Source organism: Lithobates pipiens, unplaced genomic scaffold (assembly GCF_037356315.1).
Source record: "Lithobates pipiens isolate NorthernLeopardFrog02 unplaced genomic scaffold, aLitPip1_a1.2 Scaffold_13, whole genome shotgun sequence".
NCBI classification, from domain to species: domain Eukaryota; kingdom Metazoa; phylum Chordata; class Amphibia; order Anura; family Ranidae; genus Lithobates; species Lithobates pipiens.
Window position 1 is genome coordinate 62,233,368 of NW_027507718.1, and position 21,150 is coordinate 62,254,517.

Consider the following 21,150-nt stretch of genomic DNA (forward strand, 5'->3'; position numbering starts at 1 on the left):
TTTCTGTAAAGTAGCACTTTCAGGTTTCCGGTTTATGCTGGGCCCCGTTGCTTCCAGGGATAGCTACTTCACAACTATCCCAGGATACACATTATGTTACTAAGCCATGAGAGAGCAATTAAACATGTTGTCCCTGAAGTTACTGTGTTGAAAGCAGAAACAATAGACAAGCATAAGGATTTGAGCAACTTTGACAAGGGCTACATTGTAATGACTAGATGACTGGGTCTGAGCATCTCCAAATCTGCAGCTGTTGTGGGATGTTCCCAGTCTTTAGTGATCAGGAGAAACCGAAAGTGGTCCAAGGATGGAAAACCAGTGACAGGGTCATGGTCAGCCAAGGTTCATTGATGCACATGGGAAGCAAAGGCTGTAGTCCAATTCAATAGAACAACTGCAGCTCAAATTGCTGAAAAAGTTAATTCTGGTTCCAATAGAAAGGAGTGAGAACAAACAGCACATCGCAGTTTGTTGTAGTTGGGCTGCGTATCTGCAGACCGATCAGGGTGCCCATGCTGACCCAGTTTGAGGTTTTGACCTGGTCTCCAAATCCAATTGAGCATCTGTGGGATTGTTGGAAAAGCAAGTCCACAAAGGCCCCATCACGCAGCTTAATGCCGCGTACATGCGACCAGACTTTCCGGCAGACTAGGTCCGACGGGATCAGTCCGTTGGACAATCCAATCGTATATGGGCTAGTCCGATAATTTTTCTGGAAAAAAATCCGACGGGCCTAGAAATATAACGTTTCAAATCTATCCAACGGACTAAAAATCGGGGAAAACTGTTCATCTGTGTGCTAGTGCGACGGACCAAATACGACGCAAGGACAGCTATTGGCTACTGGCTATTGAACTTCCTTGTTTAGTCCCGTTAACGTCATCACATTCAAAACGAACAGACTTTTGAACGAACTTAGTCTGTTCATGTGTGGCCAAGTCCGTTCATTTGGAAAGTCTGTCGGACCTCCGCCGAAAGTCCGTCGGGAAGACGGTCGGACCTAGTCCGTCAAAGTCCGCTCGTGTGTACGCGGCATAAGGGACTTGAAGGATCTGCTACTGGTTGGTGCCAGATACAACAACATACTTTCAGAGGTTGATGCTGATTATGGTGGGTGGTCATAATGTGTGCATGTATGTGTAGAGGGGGTGTATTTCACTTCTGTGTATATTTCTGTATTCACCCTTTTTCAACTCCAAATTTGAATTGAATTGTTTCATGGTAAATGATAAATTATAGAGCAGTTCAAAGTATTGGTTGTGTTGAAAAATGTTTTCCTGTTCTTTTTCTTTGTTATTTTTTTATTATTATGCTGACATCATCATATTTTGTTCAACATTGGAGTATTCAACTATTTGCTCATTACTTAATATGTCATAAAATCATTCTTTTGATGTGCTTCTATTTTTCTGTTCATTTCTTCTGAAAAAGCTTTCTTCTCATAGTTTTGTGTCTGTATCTGTACTGAAAATTGTTCAACCTTGTTCCGTCAAGAAAAGATTAACTTTTGTCAAGCTGCAGGTTGCCAAGAAGGCCAACTACAATTTCGATTTCAGTCAATCTGGCATCTTATTTCTAACTCTGTATGGCCACCTTCAGCCTGAGAATGGTTCCAAGGTTTGGAGCTGTGGTCTGGTGCGACCCAGTCTTTGAAGACACGTTACGCCCTTATTCACAATGATGTGATTGTGGATTCAGTCCATAATGCATGGAATCGCATGACGAGTGAAATAACATGTTTTTCTATGGTGGCTGTCCAATTATATGCAGTGCAAGCGTCATGTAATTTTTTTTAAAAAGGTCCTATGTGTTTTTAGAGCTGAGAGAAAGAGAGAATCTAAATCGAATGAAAAATGCATTGGAATCGCAGCTGAACCACATCAACTCGCACTGACATGCTCCTTGAAATCGCACTTAAATACTCATTCAATATCCACTGCATTAGTGTGAATCTAGTCTGAGTGAGCAAGCTGTGTGGACCAAGTACCAAGAACTACTTCATTTATTACAACCAATGGGCACCATTATTGGACACCTTTTTTCCTTCTCCACTGAAAGGCTTAAAATGCTGAGGAATTGAGTGATGCATCGGTAGGCGAGGTGTCACGCAGTCTGTGCTCTTGTTGCTACCCAGCATGGGGTAGAACCCTCCCACCAGTGTGCCTTTCTGCAAGAGAGACACAGTTTCAACTCTTTGGTCTAGAAGTGGTTTTCAGTGTTTCCTTTCAAGGACCTAAAACCAACAGCCTAGAATGGAGCAGCCCCAATCAACTTCTTTTTGGGTCCCCCACTGGCGGCCCTGGCTCCTTTAAGCCCCCCTCACCCAATAGCAATCCTTCACTGGAAAGGTGGGTATCTGAAATGTGCAGATACCACCATCAGGTAAGCTGGGCCGAAAAACATAAAAATTGGGGAGGTCGGCCAGAGTTTCTCTTTAAGGTCTATCATCACACATGGAGGCAAAATTTACTTGACGCAAGGGAAGAAAACTTTCAGTCTTGACATTTTTATCCTTGGGTCCAAACCCTGACATGCTGACAATCTGGCATGGATCAACATTTGGCCCCAAAAACTATCAAAGCCGAGATCATAGCACATGTTCTTTAGATTGCTTACTCCTGTGGTTGGGACCTAGGTGTTTCTCATGTGGCTTTCCCTGTGCCCACCTATGTTGTATGATGGATCTTCTCTCTCTCTCCACATTCTCAGACGGCTGTTACGAAATTGTTAGGAATTTTGAACTTGCCATAAGATGCTTTTCTTGAAGTTAATTCAGGGACAATGGTCCTGCGTCTGTTTTGTTTTTCATGATCTTGCTCTGAGTACTGCTATTACAGAACTCAGACATAATGGGGGTGGGAGGTAGTCAATGTTTTTTTGTTTACCAGTGTCCAAATCCTCCTTTAGGAGGCAGTATAGCCCAAATGTTTCTGAATTCCGTGTCCCACAATGAACTCCAAAAAAAGGATTTTACAGGAAATGCTGTTTAATGTTGTGTATGTTACTGTATACGATCACTATTTTTTCAAAATACTTGATATACAGAAATGACACAAAATGTACGATTAACTTAACTAATTTATGGTTTACTTGCAATGTAACAATTCTAATTCTTAGTAGATGTATACCATTAGTACTAGCGCTGCACTGATATCGGTATCGGTTCCAATACTAAGCATTTGCACGAGTACTCCGATACTAAAACTGATGCCTTCTACGGAGCCGGTTTACAGTGCGATCTGTTGAAGAATCCGGTGCGGTTTCGGTTAGTGGTTCAGGCACGATTCCAGTGCAAACTGTTAGTGCATGACATTGGAAATTGCACCTGAACCGAGCTGAGAATTGTACCTGACTCTCTTAAATCACACTTTGGCTGGCCCACACATGTGAGCCGGTTCCATATAAAAGGATTTTGGTTCACATGTCATGCAAAACTGATTTGGTCAAAATGCATCCAAATCACATATGTGAACTGGCATTAAAATAGGTATCAGTAATTCATATCGGTGAGTACTTGATCAAGTATTGGTACTATTACTCGGTCTTAAAAAAAAAAAATGGTCAGTATATCCCTAATTAACAGTTTTCCATACATTTCATGATTATTGCTATACTTACTTTTGTTTTTCCTTTCCGTTTTGTATTGATAGGAGTCCCTTTTCCAAAGAATTTCCTGCAGATCTGCAAGAAGATACTGTGCAGACTATTCCGTGTATTTGTCCATGTATACATTCATCACTTTGACCGCATTATAATCATGGGAGCAGAAGCACACGTCAATACCTGCTACAAACACTTTTACTACTTTGTGACAGAATTGAACCTCATAGACCGGAAGGAGCTAGAACCATTGGTAAGGAAATCAGAAGATCTACCCAATGTGAAATCAGTTACTTGTTTTATTTGGCAACACCATTTGTGAGCCCTCCTTTCCCCCCATTCCCAGCAGCATAAACTTCATCACCCCAATTTTACTGCTTTTAGCAATGCAGTTCTTCATCTGCCCCATAAATAAATAAAATTTCACCTGCCGTGTCCACCAAAATGTTATATACTTGGCCTAAGTTTATTTTTTATTTACGTTAAGCCATTTTAATGTGAATTGTACCTCACAGAATCCTTATTTATAGATATAGCACAGTTTCTATCAGACTTTCGTGGAATTTCCCCCTTTTCACTTTTAGAATGCAATCTCACTTTAGGACTGCAGCCAAACAATAGGAATAAGACTAGCTGGTCATGTTATTGGTTTACAATAGGTCTGTGAGTTAAGATGGAAACAGGAAATGGTCAATTAAGAAGCAATATACTGATAACTTTTATGTGAACCCTTCTAAACTACCGTATGTAAAGTTCTCTGGACTTTTTGTGTGCTTTTCACAAGGAGGAAGAGAGAAGAGGTGCCAAGCAAACCATAGTGCAGTAACCAAGTTTATCAGGAAAAAATAAAACACAAGTGTTAGTTGCACTCACAACCATCAATGAGTATTAGCGTGTCTATGTAATCAGTGTCCAGATCAAGGATCGTTGAAGCTGAACAGCCAGATTTCAGCCTCAAATGTTCCTCTTCTGGGACTGGCATCACAGGAGTAGCCTTGGATGTACTGGAGCTGCCGCCAAGAGACCATACAGACACCGCCGAGACACCTGTCAATCTATAGGGCTGTCAAGAAAGGTGTTTCTTAGGCTTGGACCTGCCTCCGTCCCTAGTCTGTCTCGCATTCCCTGTTTTTGAAAAGCAAGTATTTAGTGCCATTATATGCCCGCTGCTCTTTACATGTACATGCCATCTTTTATCATCTACCTTCTTTGAACATGCCATTAGCATTTTGATGTGATATTTCTGGCCAGTCTGCCACAGCATCGCAATATTGCCATCATGCGATTAAAACAGGGTGTTTGGTATCTGTAGTGTTTGGGAGCATACTTGCACGTGTCAAACTATGGACTGCTATTTGTTTTTTGTAGAGAATAAGAAAGTATCCACACTTGCCTTTTTGGAGCTTTGGCCACTTTCGCTGACTGTGCTTTATTTTCTATGGGATGGGCTTATATGTATGGCATCTACCTCCATGATTGCTGTGAAATGTTACAACATACAAAAAATATTCGGAGTAGGGTCTTCTGTGTTTGGTGGACAGCACTGCGCCACCTTGTGCACACCATACTCCAAGCAAGATGTCGGCACCCAAACGATAAATACATGACCCTTGGGTGACCAGACTGGAAACCCATTTTAGTGTTGCTCTGAACAGACTAAGTTAGGCATGAGATCATTAAAAGGGGTTATTTAAGTATATTTTCTCCATCCCGCTATACAGACATTTAAATATATGCATAATTATAGGGCTGTCACTGAAATGATGGTATATTATTCTTTAATGGGAACGTAGGCTCCTAGAAACACATTTATTGACAGAGATATCTGCACAATTAATATATCCACCTCTTCTACTATGATGGACAATACTAGGGTTATTCTTTTTTTAGTTTATTGGTAAACTTGCAAGATATATTTAACTCATTTTAATTGTTGAGTCTCTAAAATAAGAAGTGCACCAGTATAATTCTAGAGTTGCGTTTACCAACATCAAAGTGTCTGAAGTCTTAGACAGAAGAAGACGCTGTTTGTGTGAACAAAGTATTGTATCATCATTAAATTTCTCCTTGGGCTGCGTATGTGACAGGTGACGGCTTAATCAGTCATAAACCAGAACGCTCCCTAATTATTAATGAGAACAGTTCAGTCCCAGGTATAGAGAAATGCCTCTAGTCCTCTGATGTCTTGTCTTCCTGTTCTTTCATGTGTTCTTCCTCACTGCTCTTTGTGCATAGTCTTACACACAGTGCCGATCTATGTACGCAGGTCATTTGTCAGCGAACAGGCTGATCGTTTCTGGTAAGTAGTGATTGGAGCATCATAATATTTGAAATCTTTGAGATATTATTGGACACCTGTCACTATGTACAAGAGGTGACCTATTTTTATACATACTTGGAAAGAGAAGAAGGTGAAAGATAATGTGTGTCTTTAAGGATTGTTATCTGATTAGCTCCGAAATTATGCCAGTCTCCTAATAATTATACTGTGTTATAGATGATAATAAGTTCCATATATAAACGTGAAATAAAAGGCTTAATGTACACGGGACGTTTCTACAACCTCTAGTGAACGATTTAACTTGACAGATAAAAAAAACACATTTTAAAACGTCCGTTTTGCCGTGTTTACATGACACATTTAGCAGCGTTTTGCTGCGGTTGCGTTTTAGAAGCGTTAAGACAAAATTTTATTTATTTATTTATATATATATATATATATATATATATATATATATATATATATATATATATATAAAATTTAAATATCCAAAAATGAAAAACGCCTGTAAACGAAACATGGCTAAACATGAGTTACTGCGTTTTAGAAGCGTTTGGCGCTTGAAATGACTTTAAAAACACTATTAAACGACCCTGTGTACACGTACTGATAAGATAACATAGAGGAGAGTTCAGGGGCAGTTTGAAAAAAAAATGCCCAACTGCTCCTAAACGTCCGTTTAGCAGCAGCAGTGTACATGAGGCCTAAGAGCCCTTTATAAATAACTATTGTAAGTAATAATTATCGTATTCTAAAAGCAATGTTGGGGCCATTTACTAAATAATGGAGACTGTCCATGAAATGCATTGCTAACATATGGCTATATGTTATGCCATGGCATGTGTACATTTGACCAGGGCAGACTCTTTAAAATGTGACCTTTTAAAATTACCAGAAACCACATAGGATCGCAACTGCATGCCTAATTGGCAGCTTCTTGCATTAACATTCATCCATGTTTATAGGGGCTTGTTTGATTTTTCCTGTGCAGCAGGAGTATGAAATGGGTAGATGTGCAACCCAGTACCTGGCTGATCTTTAGAGAAACAATTAAGATCAAACATTTTATTTTTTTTACCTGTCCAGTCGCTATCCCATCTAACAGTACCCATGACAGGGGTTGTTAAACGCTCACCATTGCTGCCTTTCTTGTGCCAGTGCTCTCTATTTATCCCTAGGTAGCAGCTGTGAAACTCTGTGTCAAAATCCACTTTACTTACGTTTTCCCTTCCTTCATCTATTCTTTTTTATTTTATTTCCAAATAGAGTTTATTAAGAAAAAAAAGGTGTTTTTTTTTTTTTTTACATACAGTGCAAAAACATATTACACAAGGATCAGCATGAGAACCAGTGCACATACAACAGAATACGGATAGCTACTATCTAGTAAACCTTGGAGAGCTTTGACATGAGGAAGGGAGCAATAAAGTGCTTACAACACCCTCCATGAACAAATACTGTTAGGACAAATAGAGGAATGTCTTGGCAAAATTTTAAGAGAAAAAGAACTAATGGCAAAAGGTGTGCTTGTTTCTCTGGGTGCCACATCCAAGAATGCAAAATGAGAAAGGGAAAAAATTCCCCTTGGTGGACTTTAAAGGAAACCGGAGTAACTGAATAAGGGTCTGTCACAATAAAATATCAATATTTTTTTTTATTAAAGAACAAACATGATTAAAAAATATAAACATATGAAACATTGATGAACTGAACGCAGTCAGTAGGTAATGACATGACAAAGAGTTTTTTATATTAAAACCTCCTTACACCCAACATGTTTCAGGATAAAGTGCATTCCTTCTTCAGGGGTGCAAAAAGAGGGAGGGAACTCATATGGGTAGGCTGGTTTTCAGTGTTTCATTAGGTTAACATTTAAAAATATTTTGTAGGCAAAAAGCAGCGGATGAAGGATGTATCAGTAGGGCCACTGTTGCGGTTAATGCAAGGTGTTTGGAAAGTCTAAGAGATGGACTTAAAAGTGCTGTCTCTGTAAGGGAAGATCATCTCCCCACACTCCAAAGCCAGAGGCCGGCCAGATGGATACGCTGGAACCAAATAGGAGAATCCCTGTTAGTATTTGAGGTACGCCAGCCCAAGCTGGTAGCCAAGTGGAAGATAAAGCCACCCATAGCAACTAAAATCACAGAGTAAACAGGAGGCAGCCACACGTCCCAACATCCAACCATGCAATGCTAGGAAGCATTGCATGGTTGGATGTTGTGCTGCTTTTTGCCTACAAAATATTTTTAATGCTAACCTAATGAAACACTGAAAACCAGCCTACGCATATGAGTTCCCTCCCTTTTTTTTGCACCCCTAAAGAAGGAATGCACTTTATCCCGAAACGCGTTCAGTTCATCAATGTTTCACATGTGTATATTTTTTAATCATGTTTGTTCTTTAATAAAAAAAATTATTGTTGTTATATTATTGTGACAGACCCTTACTCAGTTTCTCCAGTTGCCTTTAAAGTCCACCAAGAGTAATTTTTTTTACTTTCTCATTTGGCTGAATTTTAAAGTGCAGTTATCACTTAGTTAAACAAAAATTGTATCAAAACAGGACCTGTGAAAGAAGTGGCTTTATGCTTACCCATCATCCTTGCCTGTTTACCAGTCTCTGCTTTCTTCACATGGAGCACATTTGGGGATGTGTCAGATGCCTGGATCCCAGTTGTTCTCTGTAGTTCCTTCTGCCAACCCTTACACCAATAGAGGATACAGTACTGAAGTAGGGGGCTGACAGCTGAGACCACAGCAGGGGGCACAGGCATTTTACAATGCTATTTTACTAATGTTACTATTGAATATTGACAGCTGCCGGCGGTGCATGTCAAAATTCTCAAATAACATTTGCAACTTTCTATGCAACTCCTTCGATTCTTCAGTTGTACAATGTCTGACAGAAGAGAACCGACAGGGCCATCTGCAAAAACGAATTTTAGCCAGTTTATCAGGAAAAGATTGAAATTGCGCAGCGTATAACTAGCATAACGGTCCTGATTTTACTCTGTTTTCACCTCCTGTTAATGTACACCTCCTGAAAATGCTGAATCATTGCTTAAAAGCTGGTTAGACAGTAACTTTATTTTTAGAATAATTAAAGGCAAATGTTAGAAACAATATCTTTTTTTTTTTTTTTTTTTTTTTTTTTTTTTTATACCCTTGACATTTATTTTATTTTATGTTTAGCTTTTTCGCTCCACTATTATCTACATCTAGTAGTCATTGTTGGTATGTACCAGCTAACCCCGGCAACAGTAATTATTTGGCTATTTTACATTCTTCTTTTTTCCATTGAATATGGGTTACTCTGCCTTCAATGATTTACCTTTTTAGTACTGCAAGGATCTGACATCTCAACCAGTATAATGCCCATGCAATGTTTAACCACTACTTGCAGGCAGTTGGACAAAACATCTATTTCGTGTACAAGTGCTGGTTAGTCATTGAGATAATTACAGTTTATGTTTCACATCTGGAGCTTTAATGGCTAACCAGCTGCATGTCTAGGGCAGGCGTGGCGGACTAGGTTTTTCCCCACAGCTGCTTTCTTTTCAGAGTCATTGAGTTTGAAATAATGGACACTAAATGTTACAGGCTTTTCGACTAGCTCCGTTGTGTGCAGCTTTACAAAATAGCGGCTTTTTTTATGGCAAGGGTCAGTAATTTGCTTTGTTAAACCAGGGGAAATAAACAACATATGCTTCACTGCTACATCGCATGTCCTTTGTGTACCGTTTGCCTCTTCAGTGGCTGCCATATGTTTGGTATGGCAGGGTATGTGTGATTGTGTGTCTGGAGGATTGTAGTTATTGTGTGCCGCAGGTAGACAGTGCAGTTTAGCGTTGTGATTTTTTTATTTAATGTTTACGGTGGAAATGTGTCCGTTGAAAATAAAAACAAGTGTTATGTCACACCCAAAGCACCAAGAGCTTTGAAATTCTGGAGGAACCCCCGTTTACTCAGAGTGTAATAAAAAAAATAATAATAATAGTATAGTATATATTATATTGCCGCAGTACCTTTCCGTAGATGTGGTTGCTGCTTTTTTTATTTAATTTTTTTGTCTGTTTGTTTTTCTTTATTTTCACCTGGTGGTCCTGTCAGTAACACTCTTCCTTTCTCTTTTTTTCTTAATTTTTATGTAAATAGTTTCCACCTCTCCAATGTGGTCCTACAGCCTCTATCCATCCAAATAAGGAAGGTTCCTTTTGAGGTTACTACTACAGACTGTATGAAAAAGTGTAAAAAGAGGGTTCTTTAATTAACCACTTCAATACCGGGCACTTAAACACCTTCCTGCCCAGACCAATTTTGAGCTTTCAGCGCTGTCGCACTTTGAATGATAATTGCACGGTCATGCTACACTGTACCCAAATGAAATTTTTATCATTTTTATCCCACAGAGCTTTCTTTTGGTGGTATTTAATCACCTCTACGGTTTTTATTTTTTGCGCTACAAATAAAAAAATACCGAAAATTTTGAAAAAAAAAATGTTTTTTTTTGTTTCAGTTTCAAAACTTTGTAAATAAGTACGTTTTCTCCTTCACTGATGGGCACTGATGGGGCTACACTGATGGGCACTGATGGGCACCAATGAAGTGGCACTGATGAGGTGGCATTGATGGACACTGATAGGCAGCACGGATGGGCGACACGGATGGACACTGATAGGTGGCACAAATTGGCACTGATAGCTGGCACGGATTGGCATGGATGGGCGGCACAGATGGGCATGGATAGGCGGCACAGATGGGCATGGGTGGGCACTCATAGGCGGCACAGGTGGGCACTCATAGGCGGCACAGGTGGGCACTCATAGGCGGCATTGGTGTTATAATGTACTAATGGATGCCAATCAGTGCCAAACAATAATGCATGCCAATCAGTGATGCCCATTGTGGGCACTGATTGGCATCCATTATGGGCACTGATTGGCATCCATTGTGCTGACCATTGGCATCCCTGGTGGTCTAGGGAGGATTACCTTTTCCCTGGTGGTGTCTCTCGTGGTCCAGTGTGGGCATCCTCGGGGGGGCTGTGCTGCTAATCGATCAGCACAGACCCCCCCTGTCAGAGGAGCAGCCGATCGGCTCTCCTCTACTCGCGTCTGACAGACACGAGTGAGGAAAAGCCGATCACCGGCTCTTCCCATTTACACTGTGATCAGCCGTGATTGGACACGGCTGATCACATGGTAAAGAGTCTCCGGAGACTCTTTACTGAGATCGTAGTTGCCGGGTGTCAGACTGACACCCCGCAACAACGATCGCCGCCATGCGCGCCCCCGGGGTGCGCAGCGGCTCATAATCCTGAGGACGTCATATGACGTCCGGTCAGGATTATCAAACCACTTTGCCGCCGTCTTTTTGTAATAGGGCGGGCGGCAAGTGGTTAAACTTTCCTGCAGGATATTGCAGAAAAGTTCCTTAATCCTAAGACCACTTTCACACTGAGGTGCTTCTAAACTGCCAGTAAAAACACTGCGAGCGTTTGAAGAGCTTTCCATTAATTTCAACGGAGAGGGGAGTTTTTCACAGACCTGCCAGCACACTGCCCCCATGTGGAAGTGTTCATTAATTTTAATGGAAATAAGTTTTCGTGAGCTTTTAGGCGCTGTTTTTAGCGTGAAAGCGATTGAAAAGCGCCTCGGTGTGAAAGTGGTCTAACCCTCAGTGCTCCTTTGGTATGTCCTTAATACACCTTTTTACAATGGCATTGTATGCCATACATGACTCCTTTTGGCGTTTAGAGTAGCAAAGTCTTTAATTTCCATGGTTTTTGTTTCGATGGCTTATGGTAAATTCCTTCATCTTCCCATTACACTTGGTTTGCATGATGTGCATGTACTACGTCTGTTGAATCCACTCTATTTACTACATTTTTGTCCTCATAAACCTAAATGGAACTTTAGCTTCAATGTTAATACCCGGGTTTTCGGCTTTTGTAAAATCAAACCTGGATTTATCTGGCAATAATCCCAGTAGTCTCTTATGCTTCAGTATTGCCTGGGCCTGTTAATAGTTTTCCTAAACATTTGAGCTTGTGAGTTTTACTTTGTCTGTCTTGTATATCTCAATTCAGCTGATATACACTGGCTGTTTTTCTCAAAGCACATGGTCTTTAGATATCTGTTATAACTATTTTGGTATTCTTTGGTACATTCTTAAAGATTGTTTGTACCTATAGGTAAGCCTATAATAAGGCTTACCTATAGGTACTGTAAATATCTCCTAAATGTGCACCATTTAGGATATATTTACTGTATATGCAGCCAATTATATCATCAGCCATGCGCACTGAAGGGACAGCCACCCATGCGTGGGAGCCACCAGAGCCCTGTGTCGTGACCGGTGGCTCCCACGGCTCCAGCCAGTCACAGCTGGAGTCCGCTGACCCGGAAGGAAGACAAGCGAAGATGGATGTGTCCTCCAGCAGTGACAACGAGGGCTTCGTTTGCAGGTAAGTTTCACATAATGTGTTAGTATGCAATGCATACTAACACATTATGCCTTTACCTTTCATGTCAGAAAAAAAAAAGGGGGGCAGTGGTTTACTTCCTCTTTACTGCACAATTGATTGAAAAATTGATTAAACAACTCAACCTCCCTCCCTCCAGCATTGGTGGTCAATGACTGGCTGTAGCAATAATGCCCTCCCATTCCCCCCTAGCATTGGTCGGTGGCTGGCTGTAATAATCCTCCTCCCAGCACTGGTATTCAGCATTTTACTTACCTAAACACATGTTCCCACTCTGAGCTCTGTCTACCACTTGAGCCAGGTCTGTACTTTAACTATCAGGCAGAGATTCCGCCTTCTTTTAGTGCCAGGTCCTTGCACAATGCTGCCACTCCTTCTGAGTGGTACCTGGTGCTGACAGCCACTCCCACCCCTACAAGGTTTGCCACTGCAAAAGTGAGCAACACCGTATTTTTTTTTTTTTTTTTTTTTTTAACTAGAGGTGAGCACTAGAGGATTATGTTTTCATTTTGGAAGCATTAACGTGGAAGAAATCCCTAACTATATCTGTTCTTAAAAATGTTTCCTCCCCCTTCTCCTACCTATGATGCCCGAGGCTCCATTCACACCTTAGTATATTTACTGGCGTTTTTCTGGCTTTTTTTTTTTTTTCTTTTTCTTTGTTTTTTTTTTTTTTTGTTGTTTTTAAGCTTTTTACAAGATAAAGCATTTTAGCAGTGTATTGCAGCTTCAATCATTTTTGTTTAGCCAATAGAAAGCACTAGGGGTGGAAAGCTGCTATTTGAGCTGAAAATGCTCAAGAGTCAGTTGTTTCTATTGAAGTCTATGGAGCCAAAACACTTGTAATCTGCCAAAAAGAAGATTGTGTACTTTTTGGAGCTTCAGGCATTTTGCTTCAAATGACAGAACACTCATATGTAAACAGGAGCCATTGAAATGAAGGAGATTTGGCTTATTGAGCGTTTTGGAGCTACAAGCAGAAAATCGCTCAGGTGTGAATGGGGCCTAAAGCACAAACCAATCCCCTGCGCATAAGTGTGTAGTCAGGTTCAAGTATTAGTGCAGTCTCTAGTTCACAGGAATAAGCTCCAAGCCTTGCTGCCCTCTAGGACTGGGGATGTCCTGTAGCCACTGCGTAAAACAAAGGGTGTACCAGCCTAATGCATTATCCCACAACCTTTATTAGCATAAAAGCAACATAAAATGCACTCACAAACACATGAATAAAAATCGTTCATCCAGCTACTTTTACATAGCCCAATAGTCATAGATTTGGCAGGCTCCATGTAACAGGGGGACCACTCTGGGATCTTAGTTAGCTGACACATTTCAAAGGATAAAGCTCTGGTGAAGCTGGTCTATCCTTTGAAACACATCAGTAACTAGGATCCTAGAGAGGTTCCCTGTTACGTAGAGCCTTCCAAGTCAGTGACTATTGGGCTATGAACCATTAGCCTGATGAATGATTTTCATTCATGTGTTTGAGTACATTTTATGTTGCTTTTATGTTAATAAATGTAGGATAATGCGCTAGGCTGGTTTACCCTATTTTACCTATCATGCCTAATCTGTATAAAAAAGATCTGTGTTCTTGCCTATCAACTCCGGTCTGCCCACGTGATCCTGCAGCTCTGTATAAGGGAGCGCCAGACAATGGCAATGAATTTCGGAAGCAATGACGTAAACCTATAGGCACCCATGGCCCATTATCGGTACTCTCTCCTGTCTCCTCTAGCAGCCACTCACCGATGTGGGGGAGCTGGAGCTGTGGGATCACATGGCTGGACTGGAACAAATGAAAAATGAATAAGTTCACAGATTTTTTTTATTTTTTTTATATATACAGAGTAGGCAGGATAGGTAGGAGTAGGGGAGGGAATTTTTTTTAGGAAAACCCACTTTAAAAGATTATTATTTTTTTTTTAATCCTACTTACCTAGGTGGATATAGCATTGGTCCGATGCTATATCTCTCCCCTGCCGGCTCTAAGGCTAAGAACTAACACCACTGATCGCTTGGTTCTCAGTGCTCCTCGAGCAGAGAGCTGGTGACTGTAAGTCACAGCTCTCTGCTCTACCCCTTCCTCGCTGACTGAAGTGCTGGACTGTGGAGGGGGCGGGAGTGGTCGACTCAGGTTCTCAGTGGCTTGCTGAGAGGCCGAGCCAGGTGCCGGTCACACAGTTTGTGTGTGAAATGCGTGAGCCATTCCTCCCTTGCTTGTACATGTAGTGCCCCTCATGTTCTTCATGGTTTTATGTGAATAAAGGCTTTTGGATCTGTTTGGTGTGCAGCCATCCAGACTTTTCTTTTGCTATTGCTTCAGCTGGGACTGGGCAAGCACCCTGCAGTGAGGAGATCATGTCGCTGGAGCCTGCTCACCTGTGAACAGTGTGGATCTTTTGTGTGCCGGTCCAGGCATGTGGGCGGATCCCGACCATATGGTCGCCATCTTTCCCGGACCTTTACCGGCTCTGACATCAGCAGACAGCGGGTTTTAGCCTGCTGTCTGCTGAAAATGGGTCACAGGGAGTGCAGAACGAGCTGCACTCTTGTGATCCACAGGAGAAGTACAGCCAAATGAGCTTTGGCTGTGCTTCTCCTTTTAATCAACACCCAGCAACTATTGTGCATTGGGTATACCTCCCTGTTTGCGCACCGAAGAAAAATCTATATTTTCTATTGATTTTAATTCTGAATTAATTTGGGAATGTGGTTATGTCACATGTGCTGGTTAAGCATCTGGTATTACATTTGTTGTACTCGTAATATTACCTCATCTTGGCATAGGAATAAATAATGCTCCACTGGAAGGAGGAGGGTAACGGTTCTGTGGAAAAAAAATGAGCAGAGGCAAACTGGTGTAAAATGTTTGAAGACGTCTCATACGAGTGAATTCATTATACAAAATGTTTGCGTGTTCTCCGTTTTTAAAATTATTATTATTTTTTCCTTTTTTTGGGGCTGATTTGCTGAAGATGTTGAGAATCTTCACTGATGAAAACGGTCAATTTCAAAAATTCAATCATGTGAAAAGCAAATCTTGTTCACTTTGAATAACCAGTCGTGTGTAAAAGCATCTACCAGATTTTTAAACTGTTCTGGAGTCATTTTAGCCAATCCTTTCAGGCAGATTTGTTTGCAGGGGATGTTCATGTTGAATGCCACTTACTTTGCAGCTTTCAAATAGCACCATGAATCCTGAGCCTGGATTGAGGTCACACTAATGAATGAGCCATTGTAGGGCATTTACCTTCTTGTCACTCTTCTATTTACATGTTAATTTGACCTGATGTTTGCCATTATTATCCAACCATTGTGTTTTTAACGGACCGAGATGGGGTCTTCCACAGGATTTTATTATAATTTTGTTGCATCCATAAAACCCTTTTCCTAGTCATAATTGGGTCACTCCCATGCTGTTTGTCAAACCTCAAATTTATTTATTTCAGTTACTTATATAGCGCCATCAATGTTTCTGGTAAGTACAAAAAAAAATCCAATTTTTTTTAAATATAATTTTTGTAGAATTTTAATGTAATTTTTTATTTTAGCTTTAAAGGGAACCTATGTGGACCCATTCCCACCTATGCATGCTGCATACACACAGAACAATGTGAATCCAGTTTATCTATTTTCTTTTGATGGATACAGTTCTGTAACTAGAGCCTTTATGGCCCCAGTGCAAGAAACCATGAAGTGCCCCCCCTTCCCTCTGTGCCTGGTGGCATAACGCCAGGGCCTGGGTCACATGTGCGATTTTTGTGACCTCTGGCAGTTCTGCCACAAGTGTCGGTAGTTTTTAAATACTTTTTTACATTTTTTTTGGAGCCCCATTAGGGGTCTAAACGGACCTCTGATGTTCAACCTTTGAGACAGAGAGAGGACATTGAGGGCACAGCCCTTAGTCTCTATCTCTGCAGCCTCAGCTGCGCTGAATGATTGGACAGGAATAGCTCTGTACAGAGCTTCCCGTTCAGTCACAAACTGAAGCAGTTCACTATGCATCAACTATGAATGGACAGTACGGTAGGGATCACTGTCTCTCTATTCAGAAAAAGGGCTGGTAAATGACACATTTACCATCCCTTGACCCACTTTTCATCCAGGCACATCCCCTGCAGCAGCTGGTGGGATTGGAGGGGGGAACCCACCAGAGCTATGGGGGGCAGGAAACGGCACAAGGGGCTGGAGAGCACAAGGGGGGGGTAGCAGAAGGAAGCTGGATAGGAGGAGTGGCAGGGGCTACTGCATATACTTAGCGGAATCAATCTCTCCATTTTCCTCCTGCTGCTGAATACCCGCTTCTCCTTCTCTGCCTAAGGCAGGCATTTTCCTTCTATATGCAGCTGCGCCCCCTATCCAGAGGTACAGGGGGGCCACATTTGGCGAACAACGAACATTATGCAGTGTTTACGACTAATTAGAAAGACAGGGAACCCCGTTAAAGTCTATGGGATACTAACATGAAAAAATTAAGTGTTAATTTTAAAGGCTTACATGCAAATTGTCATAAAAAGTGTTTGGGGACCCGGGTCCTTCCCCAGGGGACATGAATCAGTGCAAACATTTTTTTTTTTTTAAATGGCTGTTTTTTCGAGAGCAGTGATTTTAATAATGCTTAAAAAAGTGAAACAATAAAAATGAGATTATTCCTTTAAATATTTAGGAAAAAAGTCATTTAAAACTAGGGATGCATCGAAATTTCGGCCGCCGAAACATATCGGCCGAAAATGCCCTTTTCGGCAATTTGCCGAAAGGAAAAAACGGCCGATAATTGAGCCGAAAATGGGGCGGGGCCTGGGCGGAACTCCGCCCCCGCCCCTGGTGCCTCCCATGATGGGGGTGAATAGCGCAGGACTGATGCAGCCAGCGATGCCCCTCTGCAGTGAAGAGAGCCGTCTGGTTGAATAGAGCGCCGGGAACATCACAGCTTTAATTTCAATAGCTGTGTGTTCCCCGTCGCGCGCCGTCACACACAGCCCCTCCCCCTTGTCCGGGGAACTTTGATAGACAGATCACCCGTCCAGATTGGACGGGTGATCTGTCTATCAAAGTGCCTGGACAAGGGGGAGGGGCTGTGTGTGACGGCGCGCGACGGGGAACACACAGCTATTGAAATTAAAGCTGTGATGTTCCCGGCGCTCTATTCAACCAGACGGCTCTCTTCACTGCAGAAGGGCATCGCTGTCTGCATCACAGGGGGCAACACACACTGGCTGCATCACAGGGGGCAACACACAACTGGCTGCATCACAGGGGGCAACACACAACTGGCTGCATCACAGGGGGCAACACACAACTGGCTGCATCACAGGGGGCAACACACACTGGCTGCATCACAGGGGGCAACACACACTGGCTGCATCACAGGGGGCAACACACACTGGCTGCATCACAGGGGGCAACACACACTGGCTGCATCACAGGGGGCAACACACACTGGCTGCATCACAGGGGGCAACACTGGCTGCACTTATCTCTTTTATCAGGTCGCCAGTCTCTGGCCACCTCCTGTACCGTGTCGCCAGTCTCTGACCACCTCCTGTACCGTGTCGCCAGTCTCTGACCACCTCCTGTACCGTGTCGCCAGTCTCTGACCACCTCCTGTACCGTGTCGCCAGTCTCTGACCACCTCCTGTACCATGTCCCCAGCCTCTGACCACCTCCTGTACCATGTCCGCAGTCTCTGACCACCTCCTGTACCATGTCCCCAGTCTCTGACCATCTCCTGTATAAAAATATTTTTTGAAAACAGTCATTTTCGGTATCGGTGCTGTTTCGGTATCTGTTTCGGTTTTCGGCCTAGTGTATTTTTCATTTTCGGTATCGGTTTCGGCACCAAAAAACCCATTCGGTGCATCCATATTTAAAACTGATCGCAGCTGTAGTGAATTGTCAGATCCCTTCAATAGATAAAACTCACTGAAAAAAAACCCGAACCAAAAAAAAGTGTGGGTCCCCCCAAAATCCATACCAGACCTTTATCTGAGAGCACCCCCCCCCCAACCAGGCCACATGCCCTCAACATGGGGAGGATGCCTTGGAGGGGCCCCCAACGCACCTTGTCCCCATGTTGATGGGGACAAGGGTCTCATCCCCACAACCCTTGCCCGGTTGTTGCGGGGGTCTGCGAGTGGGGGGCTTATCGGAATCTGGAAGCCCCCTTTAACAAGGGGACCCCCACGTGAAGGAATATTTAACTTTTATTGTTTCACTTTAAGCATTATTAAAATCCCTGCTCCTGAAAAAACGGGCACTTTTAAATATTTTTTTTTGCATTGATACCCAGGTCTCCAAACACTTTTTATGATAACTTGCATATAAGCCTTTAAAGTTAGCACTTTTAATTTTTCATGTTCGTGTCCCATAGACTTTAGCGGTGTTCGCGTGTTCGTCCAAATTTTTTGCCTGTTTGCATGTTTTGGTGCAAAACAAACAGGAGGATGTATGGCTCATCCCTACCTGTCTCCATATATCACCTTAACTTTGCTCTATATATTACTCTAACTTGGCACTATATATCACCGTAAACTGGCACTATATACCACCATAACTTGGCTCTATATATCACCCTGACCTGGCACTATATACCACATGACGTCAACGCGTGGTGTGCTACCCTTCTGGGGGGAAAGGGTGCCAGATATAGGATCCGCCCCAGGTGCCAAATGCTCTAGGCACGCCCCCGCTCCTGATTAGTTCAGCACTGTCACATGGGGTTGGTGAAAAGGGCCATAGTCCTGTGTAAGCTCCAGTAAGTTTGGAGCTTACACCCAGTTTTTTTCACCTGTTATTTATGGGTAAATAAAGCAAAACTGGAAGGAGGAAAAGTCTGCATATCCTGCTAGGGAAGAGGGGGTTTATTATAAACTATACAGTATGTATTTACAAAGAAAAGGTTAATTTTGAAACGCACACCGGGATTTATACAGACACATACAGTATAGGCAAATGAGCAGAACATCAAAATGGCAAGAACAGCATGACACTTGATTATGTTTTATTGGCATCCTATTTCCTTGTATTTTCTTGATGTTCTTAGCTGGTGTTTTTGAGATCCAGCTTAAGCTAATTTGGAATATGCTCATTTAGTTATCACACACATCTACACAAAACCCATTTTATGGTTGATCTAAGTCCCACTGAGTCTTGGAATGCAGCAGTGTTGCCCACAGAGATGTAGGAAGGAAAATGAAACGTTTATTGTCTCATAATTGTGTGAGTCGGAAACATTTCAGTAGGTTCATTGTAATCTGCTTCTATCTTCTGTTATCGCTATGCTTATTGTGGATAATTTACATCTGTTTCTCATACCAACACTTATATGTACAAAGACAGCAAAAATTTAGAACTTGTGTGTGTGTGTGTGTGTGTGTGTGTGTATATATAGTTATAATACACAGGGTGGATAAAAATCAATGATTTTTTTTTTTTTTTTTATTCTGACTTTATTTTTATTTAAATCTGATTTTTTTTTTTTTTTTTTTTTATACTTTTTAAAAATGGTTCTTAAAGATTGTTTTCTATTTAAGATACATTAATAATTTAGTTTATTCAGCATGAAATTGAACTTAGTTATCCCAGCTCTGCAAGCTGAGATAACATGCACTGCATTGATGCATTCACACAATTTCACAGTAACCATGAGATAAAACAAAGTTCAGGAATATTCCTTTATGCCATTGTTTTGCAAATCTGTGTACACCACAAACTGTATTGTATTGATTGAATCAGTTCTGATCTCGCTGTTTTACTTACCTGGCAGCTTATTATTCCAAATAGGAATTTGCAAATATTATATATTTTAACTACCAGCAAGAATAAGTCCTTACGTTTAACTAGATGCTGACCGCCGGCTGTCAAATGACGGCCAGGCGGCACACCTATTGTGGCGGGAGGCCGTCATATGACGGCCTCCCGTTTAAACAGGGAATGCGTGCGATCGTGCGCGCGCATACCTGTTTCTTCGGTGGCGGCGTGTCACGGAGACACCGCTCGCCACCGAAGGGGGTGAACAGCCATTGGTTATGGCTGTTTACCACGTGATCGGCTGTGATGAAGTCACGACCGATCACAGATGGTCACACCCCGACTTTGCACGGCGCGTGATCGTGAGCGCGCTGCGCGTGCACGTCGGTGGCGTGTTTCCCGGGAACACTGCTAGTCACCAACGCTGGTAAACAGCCATTGGCCGGCTGTTTACCCACGTGATCGGCTCTGATCCTATCACAGCCGATCACTAAAATGTAAACAAACCGCGGTAACGAGATGTTACCGGGTTCTCCTCCTCACACACCGATCGTGTGTGAGGAGGAGATTGCGGTAACCTCTCGTTACCGCCTACAGTGTACACCAATCATACTGATTGCCCCCCCCCCCCCCAATAAAGAGGACCTGTCACCACCCCTCATAGTACCTGTCCCGGCCCATCAGACTACCCGAGTACCTGTCACGGTTCATCCGAGTACCTGTCACGGTTCATCCGAGTACCTGTCACGGTTCATCCGAGTACCCGAGTAGCTGTCCAGGTCCATCCGAGTATCCGAGTACCTGTCCCGGTCCATCCGAGTACCTGTCCCGGTCCATCCGAGTACCTGTCGCCAGGCCATCCGAGTACCCGAGTACCTGTCCCAGGCCCATCTGAGTACCCGAGTACCTGTCCCGGCCCATCTGAGTACCCGAGTACCTGTCCCGGCCCATCTGAGTACCAGAGTACCTGTCCCGGCCCATCTGAGTACCCGAGTACCTGTCCCAGTCCATCTTGGTACCAAAGTACCTGTCACAGT

At 42.5% G+C, this 21,150-nt stretch overlaps 1 protein-coding gene across 4 annotated transcripts in view; it reads left to right on the plus strand.

Moving 5' to 3' along the window:
* The window catches only part of MOB3B (MOB kinase activator 3B), a 118,995-nt gene that overhangs the window by 82,114 nt on the left and 15,731 nt on the right, over positions 1-21,150 (plus strand). For all 4 annotated transcript variants that reach the window (XM_077475139.1, XM_077475140.1, XM_077475141.1 and 1 more), the window contains exon 3: positions 3,651-3,853. In XM_077475139.1, coding sequence (XP_077331265.1) covers positions 3,651-3,853 — 203 coding nt within the window. The remainder of the gene's footprint in view (positions 1-3,650; positions 3,854-21,150) is intronic.